General features: G+C 46.0%; 5 protein-coding genes across 5 annotated transcripts; 3 read left to right on the top strand and 2 right to left on the bottom strand.

The window, feature by feature from the left end:
- Positions 1–1,772: 1,772 nt before the first annotated feature.
- Positions 1,773–3,097, bottom strand: VTP01DRAFT_1951 (uncharacterized protein; the record flags this gene model as incomplete). The annotated part of the gene is made up of 4 exons (XM_069380358.1): positions 1,773–2,052; positions 2,118–2,341; positions 2,396–2,816; positions 3,090–3,097. The coding sequence occupies 4 exons, from the start codon at positions 3,095–3,097 to the stop codon at positions 1,773–1,775; spliced, it is 933 nt and encodes a 310-aa protein (XP_069237454.1).
- Positions 3,098–3,859: 762 nt separating this feature from the next.
- VTP01DRAFT_1952 (uncharacterized protein) lies at positions 3,860–4,114 on the top strand (the record flags this gene model as incomplete). Its single annotated transcript, XM_069380359.1, has 1 exon — positions 3,860–4,114. One exon carries the CDS (start codon positions 3,860–3,862, stop codon positions 4,112–4,114), a length of 255 nt encoding a protein of 84 aa, XP_069237455.1.
- Positions 4,115–4,418: 304 nt separating this feature from the next.
- On the top strand, positions 4,419–5,528 carry VTP01DRAFT_1953 (uncharacterized protein; the record flags this gene model as incomplete). The annotated part of the gene is made up of 2 exons (XM_069380360.1): positions 4,419–4,788; positions 4,846–5,528. The coding sequence occupies 2 exons, from the start codon at positions 4,419–4,421 to the stop codon at positions 5,526–5,528; spliced, it is 1,053 nt and encodes a 350-aa protein (XP_069237456.1).
- A 40-nt stretch (positions 5,529–5,568) lies between these two features.
- On the top strand, positions 5,569–6,500 carry VTP01DRAFT_1954 (uncharacterized protein; the record flags this gene model as incomplete). The annotated part of the gene is made up of 3 exons (XM_069380361.1): positions 5,569–5,630; positions 5,809–6,152; positions 6,205–6,500. 3 exons carry the CDS (start codon positions 5,569–5,571, stop codon positions 6,498–6,500), a joined length of 702 nt encoding a protein of 233 aa, XP_069237457.1.
- Positions 6,501–6,764: 264 nt separating this feature from the next.
- Positions 6,765–8,435, bottom strand: VTP01DRAFT_1955 (uncharacterized protein; the record flags this gene model as incomplete). Its single annotated transcript, XM_069380362.1, has 8 exons — positions 6,765–6,950; positions 7,009–7,015; positions 7,106–7,188; positions 7,258–7,406; positions 7,486–7,570; positions 7,710–7,967; positions 8,060–8,079; positions 8,402–8,435. The coding sequence occupies 8 exons, from the start codon at positions 8,433–8,435 to the stop codon at positions 6,765–6,767; spliced, it is 822 nt and encodes a 273-aa protein (XP_069237458.1).
- Positions 8,436–9,427: the final 992 nt, after the last annotated feature.

Here is a 9,427-nt window from a genome sequence, read left to right on the forward strand (position 1 = left end):
AGACGACCTCCATTGATACACAGTCAGGCTACCGTCCCTGTTGCCGATCAACCGACGTCCTTTTAAACTATTCCATCTTACGCGACAGAGGATCGCCTTTGAGAAATCTATGGATGCTTAGGATATCTACGCTGTCCTAACCTCCGTTATCATCCCGGATTTCTCTCGTCATTCCGGAGTGGACTATCTCCCAGGACATCATGTAGATGTATAGATTGCCAACGGACGAAAACACATCCGAGATTATAACGACGCTGCACGTCCTCCAATAACGATGTCCAGCAAGCAGCAACCCGTCACCCTGCCGCTGAAACGACTGTTGTAGCAGCATCAAACCAGTAAGAGGATCCTTATTACTTGGAGGATGCATTGGATCGTGCCGAAGAGAGCGACGAAGTCGAAGAATTGAACCTCTGCTGGCTTGAAAGGAGAAACAGGGGTGGCAGTTGAACTCGTGAAGCTCACCGAAAGGAAGCTTTTGGCGTGAGTACTGTACTTCATATTCCAGCGAAAGATTATACTTCCAACACGGGTTGGCCGTGGGGAATACCTGAAACACACATTCTACAGGTGCTTGGGTCTTCATTTCGTGACTTCCTATGCATGAAGTCAACTACAGATGACGCTTTTCAGCGGATGAATATCTGCCCACGAATTTGTTGACGTATGCAATGGTCGTCATGCTGTCGGAATACTGTATATGCGGGTCTTAGACCCCTGATCTACGGGATGAGACCTTCCTGGGACCTTCTTCAGAAAAGGCATATCCATTCCTAGCCACTGGCACATGCTCTTATATAGGGCTCAAAATTCGGTCGGGAGTTTCGTCATCCCGACCCCCTAGTCCCGTCCCGGCTGATGGTGGGAGTCACCTTTGTCCCTATAAGGTTGTCCCGCTCGGTAACGGGTGTGAGGTGCGTCCCGACCGATTGTCCCGGTTGATGCGTCCTTATATGTGTCATAAAGCGAGGCTGCTGTTGTTCGACTGAGGAGCACATCATAAGGTATATGTAGGTGGTACGTAGTTGAATCACTACCAGTCCGATAAACTACCACTCGTACTTTTTGTTACTATCCCAGGCCTACGAACGTGGTGAATTTCCTTTGTCTTTGCTCCGAAGGTCATCTAAAACCACATGCACTCTTCGGTATACGTACAATTTTAAGCAATACATAGCAGGTTACGGTAGGACAGCCATGTAACAAGGGAACAACTCTCGTATTCCATAACCGGAAGCCAACAGCAATGAACCGGATAAACGATGAAAAGGCTACTTGACGAATCAAAACACTGCCGACGTCTAAGACAAAGGCACAGTCGATCATAGAATAACAAGATGACAAGCTTTTTATCCTTCAGGAACACCGCTACATCTATAAAAGCAGGCATTAGAGAAAACAATAGAGATATCTTACTTGTAACGAACCTCAACGTACTTAGTGCGTTATCTCTGCCTAGATTTATCCTACCAAACATCACAAGAACCCAACAGAACTGAGCGATCGAATGATAAAAATCTGCGACAGATATACACTATATTGCCATTTGCCAATAAGATTAGCAAGTGAAAAAAGCCATCAATATTCAGATATCCGACGAATCCTCTTCGGTATTTAACGCAGAGTAGAAGAAGCTGACACAAAGCTTCATGTAGCGTATCCTCGTTATCCATTACCTAAGTATTACGGTATCGTTCTCTATACAGTGTATTAGGAGTCTTAAGTCCCGTCGGGAGTCCCGACAGCAGACGGGATCCCGACCGACTGTCCCGTCAGGCTGTCCCGTTTAGAGCCCTACTCTCATCCACACGAAGATGTTTACCAGGTGTAAGAGCATCAACCAAGTTATTGTTGTAAGCGGATTCGAATGCAAGACAGAAAGGGTCTTCGGCAGATCTACAGGTATTATAAGCATCATCACTCCAAAATCTTAACATACTTACAGTAGCAGCATCAGGGGGATTGAACAAATGCATCTTGGACATCATTTGGAAGAGCTCCATTGTCATGAACCGGTTGACGTCGATACTAGGAACGCCAGGAAATTGACTACTAGCCAATAACCAGCATGGTCGTCAATGCGAACTACAGTCATTATGATCTAAAGAGCTATCCACAGCGGATACTCGGCGGAAGTTACAGGTTGAAAGCTTGGCATAATGCTGAGGGCATGCTGGTTGGTTGCAAGTAACACCACCTCTTGAATGTGCACCTCGGGAAGGAATCTCAATACGTACTGTGCAGGGGATGCATACTCCTTTACCAGAATGTGCAGCGTTGCATGTCCTGCGAAGGCCTCAGCAGGGTCAACGACACCTTTGTCGATAAGCACTTCACCCTTCTGCCAGCAGAGGTCCATTTCTTTATTTTCTGGTCAGTCCATTTCCCGAGAGACCTCCACCGCGTCTTTTATATAATTGGGGTCCTCCTCGCGGCCAGAATACGGGGCAACAGTTGGTTGTTGCGCAGGGCGACGTGTTGCTGGATGCTGTTCCTCAAAGCGAAGGCTGGTTGGCAACAGGGACACCGGTTGATCTGGCAATTGATCAAGTGTGACAGTCCATGCTGCCCTGTTACCAAAGAACGTTGGCTCGGTGATCGTGCCAAAGAGTCTAATGCCAGGCCCTCCCGGGGTAGCAGTGGTTCTCAAGGTCTCGTAGGCCGGAGTAGACCGCAAAAAGCGTGGTGCGACAGAGACACGAGCGTTTACAGCCGGATGATCAGAAGAGGCATTTCGAAAAATGGATCCAGGAAGCAGTGGGTCGCAAACTTTGCAGGTAGATTGCGAAAGGAGGATTCGACGCGTGCCGCTTCCACTTGTACCACATTGGTCTTCAGATGCCAAGGAAGCCGTTCATTGGCTTTGGGACTGGATTCGAGGTTTTATTGGGCAGAAGACGCATATACAGTACCTCAGGTATGAAAAGCTAAAAAATTTTGATAACGAAAATGATGCGACCTTATACTTAATTGAGAACGATCATATAGATATGTATGATAAATGTTTAGGATGTGGTAGGAAACTACATTAAATTTCAATAGAAGAGTATAAGTATGTAAATATTATAAATGTAGGAAAGCAATACTACCTTTTCATGGTACAATACTTAGGAGGTCCTAGACGACCTCCTTAGTAAACTGTGTTTTCCAATAAATATTCCCACTGCGGAAAATGCGGCATTTTATTGGGGTTTCATTCTGGTAAAATTCGCGGCCAATTCCGCATGTTATTGGGATTTCATAGACATCGTGCCGATTCCGAATTGCAAGCACATTCTATCCGCATTTCATCGTCATGAAATACTGCTTCGACATCTCACATATTGATGAAGAGAGAAACGCGGAGCTATAATGGCTCCCTTCTATATTCTGTCGTCTAGGGAACGCGATATGACAGCAATGAGAATCTGCAACAGCATCTTTCAATGTTCGTCTCATTGATCCAACCAGGCTGTCCTTTGTTAAGAAAGCGTACTTCCCAATAAATTATTGGTGGCTGTTTGAAAACTTTATTTATCTCTTTCAGTTTGCTTCCTGATTTCTGTTTGATCGCGCAATGTCTTCCTAAACTCGTTGTAAGAAATGCTACTCTTCCGATTGCAGACTTTCGCCAGCCGCTTACAGCTTCCAGAGGCCGGCAACATATCGCGCGCATAGAGAACTTGAAAGACTGCGAGGATTGGAAGACAACGCCGTTGCCAAGAAGAACACTACTTCTATTGACATGCATGATAAAGCTGCAACGTCCCGATCCGAGAATGACAATGCTATGATTCCCCTGACGTTATCAATAATGGTGATAATGTTATAGAAATAGATGTTGCCGATGGTAATGATATGATTATTTACGAACGATGAGATGTATCACCTTACCTTAGCCGCAATATCTCCAGTGGTTAACGAAGTTGAAATGCCAAGTGCCGCCGCAGAAACGGAAGACAATGTTAGCAGCGTTGATGATGTCAGCAATAATGAGACTAGCAGCGATGATAGTCTTGCAGAGATACTAGAATTTGAGCAAACGGGAGATGAGCTGGCATACTTGCGAGAAGAGGAGTATCACCAATCCGAGCAAATGAAGGGAAAGGAAGATATCCAGCAAGATAAACGATGATTTTGAAACAGGTAACCAGAAGCAGATACTAAAAATTGTATCCGGTTAGATGAGCGTAACGAGCATCAAAATCAAATACTGACCTTTATGGCCACCTTCTTTGTCCTATTCCATCCCTTTTTCCTTTTGAACAGAGCAGCAACTGTACTACTCCGTTTCTACAACGCTATCCTCAGTATGTTCAAAGTCAACGACACATTTCCTGTCACTCCATGGACAGTGGAAGTTTATGCCAACTTCGATTCCTTGAGTGAAAAAATCATCCAGTTCATTGTATGCCCTGAATGCCACCGATTATACACAGATGACATCCAAGACCTACCGTCGTGCTGCAACTTCGTTCGTTTTCCTTCCCATCCTCTGGATCAGTATCGCCAACCATGCAATACGCCGCTCCTTCATCCTTCAACTCGTCAGCCAATTAAGTTCCCATATAGCTCGATTATCGACAACCTACAACTTCTTTTCGCGCGTCCTGGCTTCGAGCAAGAGATCAATCACTGGAGGCAAAGGCAACGTGTTGTACCCCGCCATTCCTTTTTCGACGTCTATGATGGTGCCGTATGGAACTCCATTCCCGGTCCTGATGACCTTGAAGTGCCTTTCGTTCGGCATCGCCGGTCAATCTTGTTTACGGTCAATGTCGACTGGTTCAGACCATTCAGAATTTCGCAGTACTCTTGTGGTGCGGTGCGGTTTACCTTACTATTAATAATTTGCCCCGATCGCAGCGCTTCAAAACCAACAACATTATCCTGTCGGCGGCATACCAGGCCCGAAAGAACCAAAAACAACGCAGACAAATAATTATCTTGCGCCTTTGCTAGCAGAATTGAATGTGCTGTATAATGGAATCGACATGAAAACGTATGAGCACCTTGGAAGAGAGGTCAAGGTCCGCGCAGCCTTGATGATGGTTGCGTGTGACATACCTGCAGCTCGAAAGGTGTCCAGTTTCTCGTCTCGCAACACCACCAAAGCTTGTCATAAATATGCTCGATCTTTTCATGTCTTCCCTGGAACCAAGCAGCTAAAATATTCGGGCTTTGATGAAACCGCTTGGATCCCAAGAAGTCGCTGTGAAAATATGAGGGACGCAAAAAGATGGTTGGCAGCAAAAACCGAGCTGGAGCAAAAGGACCTCGTCAGGGAAACAGGCACCCGCTGGTCGGAACCGCATCGCTTGGAGTACTTTGACGTTGTTCGATGCACTGTCATCGATCCAATGCACAATCTTTTCTTGGGTACTGCGAAGCGTATGGTCAAACTATGGATCGAGCTGGGAATATTGACACCGAAAGCACTCGCTGCCATGGAGAAATCCACTGCAGGCATCCTAATCCCACCGGATATGGATTCTTTATCCAACGGCAAAATTGCGATCGGCTTTGCTTCAATGCAAACTGCCGAATAGAAATGTTGGTGTTTCGTATATTCTCCATTACTTCTCTTCAATGTCCTCCCGCGCAATCATTTTCGCAATGGATGCTATTCGTGAATGCCTGTCGATTGATCTGTAAGCCTTCGATAGCATATGACGAAGTTGACGATGCCCATCATATGCTTCTTGAATTCTGCAGCAATTGCGAAAGCGTATATGGCGAAGAGATCATTACGTCGAATATGCACCTTCACTGCCATCTCCACCAAACGCTTTGAGATTTCGGCCCTATATATGCATTTTGGCTTTTCAGTTATGAACGTTACAAGAGTATTCTCGGCAACTTCAACACCAACCAACGTATGACATTCGAAGTAACATATATGAGACGATTCATCGAATATGCAAGAGCAGAGGATTTCATCCGAAGCATTGCTCCTTCCCAATCCTTCGACGACAACGGCCAGGAGCGTGCAAGCATCCTGTGGGATCGCATTAATGAACCGCGTAGCAGCACAACTTCGGCAAGACTTACGTCGTTTGACGCATTTGATATCGAAGAGTTCATCGCTATTTCGTCTCACGTCGTGCATGCGAAAGGTTCAGAGCCATTGCCGCCAAATACCATGCCGAACAGTGCAAAGCCTGTTAAAGCCTGTTAGAATGTCCAGAGGTCACTACAGCCTGCTCGTTGAATTCTACAGCGTAGCGTACCAAAATATCAGAGATGTTTTGCTCTTTTGTGACCACTTGAGACCCGAGGCTGGTAAAGCTGTTGTCGACGACCGGATTCGCAAGTTCACAACGTTGAAATTGCAAGGTCATATTTATCGAGGTGCTGAGAGTCGATCCAATCGCGGTTCGTACATACAAGCCTTGTGGATGGGCAATACTTCAGATCAGCCTGTCACCTATCCAGCTAAATCTTGTATTCCTTCGAACATGAGACCATCGTGGCAGGCAGACCAACCCGACATACCTTCGCATCTGTTCGCTGGTACCTAGCTTACCACGGTGTCCAGCAGTACAGCGAAGCAGATCTTGAGCTCTGGGCGAGAGGCGTTTGAGGACGAAAGTATTCATTGCCTTCTCCCTGTCCAACGTATATACTCGCCGGTTGCTATTACAAAGCACGTGAGCAGACGACGCAATGCGCAGCGAATGCTTGTCGTAATTCCACTAGAAAAGAAAAGCCATGCCTAGACCCATTTCCTTTTTTCCCTGCCAGACACCCGTTTTCCGCCCCCTTTATTGAGTTATTTCTTTTCTTTAGAACAACACACTGTCATCGGTCAAGAATTGTTCCATCGCGCGCTCCTCTGCAGTTGCGACCATCCAGTCTGGAAGACCTTCCGGTGCAACTGCTTCGGCATCAAGAACTTTACGCTTTTCCATTGTCCGTTTGCGTCTCTTGTGTGCAACGATGGCATCCACATGATCCAAGACGCGGTTTGCCTATAAGATACTAGTGCGTTAGCAAATTGTAGATTTGAAACGCTTTGTACTTTCTGACCATCGAGCTACGCCAAATAGTGCGTTTGACGATCCAACGTTTGACGTTGTCCGTGCATTCCTCGTCCGTTTCTTCCTGGCTGATCGGCGTTTCCTACAATATCTGCAAGTCTGGCACACGGAACTGCTGCTGAATGGCTTCAGCGTTCTCTAAGAACGCCTTCTTGCGCTCTTCTGCTTTCTATCATACCAGTCAGTCCAACTGTGACACTTACTTGCACATCTCTAAACAAAGCGGCGTAGAACATACCAGGGCGACGCTTCTCGTTTCCTCGTCTCTCGACGAGCAGCCTTTTGCTGGTCGGAACGGTTTTTCGACAAGCGAGACTTGTTGAAATTGTTCGCAATTGTTGCAGTAACGACTGATTCCCATTCCAACTCGCCGTATCCTTCGGGTCTCTTGGGCACAAGTATGCTCTTTAGCCTATGGAAGACCCTTGCGTTTGCAGGGTCTACTTTCTTTTTGCTAAAGTCATACCTGAGGCCTTCGACCCTTTCAAGGTAGTCGCGGGCGTATCGCAGTCGTCCGTACATGGTAATGCCAAGTCAGAGACCGAGAATGCCTAGAGAATCTTTGAATGACACTTACAGACAGGTTGGAACCTCGTTGTTTTTTCTTTGTCTTGGAGGACGCAAATTCAACCGCGCCAACCTTGCTTCACATCTTTCTCCACGATCTTAAACCTATCCGAGGTTCCTTACCTCTTCGCGCAGCTCATTATTGGAACGCAGCAGCTTATCGTTCTGCGTTTTCAGCTCGCGCACTTCATCACGAAGATCTCGGATGAGGCAAGCAAGCGCAGCAATCTCGGCGACGTTCGCTGTACGCGAAGGAGACTGCTGGCTACTTTGCTCGCTTTCGCTCATGACAGAGTCAATCGAGCTACTTGACGAGCCACGTGGAAGCACGGCGTTGCGGGCAATAGTGCCACCGAGGGTCTTCTGCTTCTTGCTGGCGCTCTGCATGTTCGTGAGTACTACTGGCTGAGATGATACTGAAACTTGTGTAAATATGCCAATACTCCTACTTTTCGATTGTACTAAATACTGACCTTCGAATTGGTGTTGGAATCTACGACATTGGGGAGCAACAGAGTGGTTCAGGTGTAAGTGATTATTTATACTTCGTCCTACTATTCGGGAATGTGATTCTAAATACTGATTGTTTCTCACTATAAATTGCGGACGAGTGACGGAACTTTCTTCACACTTCTTCTTTTGATATTCATCGCTACTTGCGATATTGTGATCCTGCCAACCGTTCTTCTGAGGTACATTGACTTGCATCACAGGCTAACATCTCTTTAATTGTTGCTTTCCTAAATACTACAGATGATCACTGGTACGACGCGACGTTCCTGCTCACTCCTCCAAATCCCGTTGAATCAGCATACGGTAATCACCTTCAGTATCATGACGTTTTAACATCGTCGACTAAGTCTAAAAAAGTAGGGAAGGAGGTCGTCCATATCCAAGGATTCGTCCGTGGATGGTCGATCTATGACCTCCCCGCCGGATCGACGGCCAACCTTTAAAACGAGTTTGGTCTATAATCCATTGGATGACGTTTAGGAGGCGTAGCGTCGGGGGGGATCTTTCCTGATGTTCTACTCGGGGGGGGGGGGAGACGTCTCGGGATTTTTTCGACGTCCAAGACATGGATATCCACGTAGAAGTTGGAAAGGCATAGAGACATCCAGCCGACAACAGGGCGCCCTAGATCATAGTGTGCTGGATGACCTCCGAAGTTTACAAATCCGGATGCAAGAAATTTTGTTATCGATTATTTGGAATGATAGTTAGCTACGCAAGGTACGTTTTCTAACCAGTTCAGAACTGGAACCAGCCCATTTCTCATTGACACTTCAAGCATCTTCTCGTAGATATCTGACTAATCTATGAATTCCTTGTTGAGGGAACAGATATTTTCGCCGTGGTGAAGGAGGTCAGTTATCCGCTTCATCGAATCAACAATCTCTTAGAAGAACTTGCTTTCCTTATTAACACTTGGTTCTCAGTAGATGTTTCGTCCTTTCAATGCATCCACGTTGTTGTTGGCTTCGATTCCATCCACCGCAAACTTACTATACAGCAGAGAACAATTATATAGAAGTATAGAATGTAGGATATTTTTGAAGATGGCTTCAAACATAATCTAAATAAATTGCTACAAATACATAACAATAATAGCACAATAACAAAATACCAAAAGACTATCTACAATGTGTGGCCTGGCGGTAGTGATGTTATTCGGTGATATCGAGTTTTTAGAGACGTTGTTGCGTAATGGATACAGATAATGCTATTGGTGCTCCATGTCCCGGTACCTTCCTAGAACGCTACATTTCATCTGCATGAAATGCGGCTACAATTCGGAATTGCAATTTTATGCCATATTCTCTAGGAGGTCGTCTAGGACC

Source organism: Rhizomucor pusillus (genome assembly GCF_041956525.1).
Source record: "Rhizomucor pusillus strain CBS 183.67 unplaced genomic scaffold VTP01scaffold_12, whole genome shotgun sequence".
Lineage (NCBI taxonomy): Eukaryota > Fungi > Mucoromycota > Mucoromycetes > Mucorales > Lichtheimiaceae > Rhizomucor > Rhizomucor pusillus.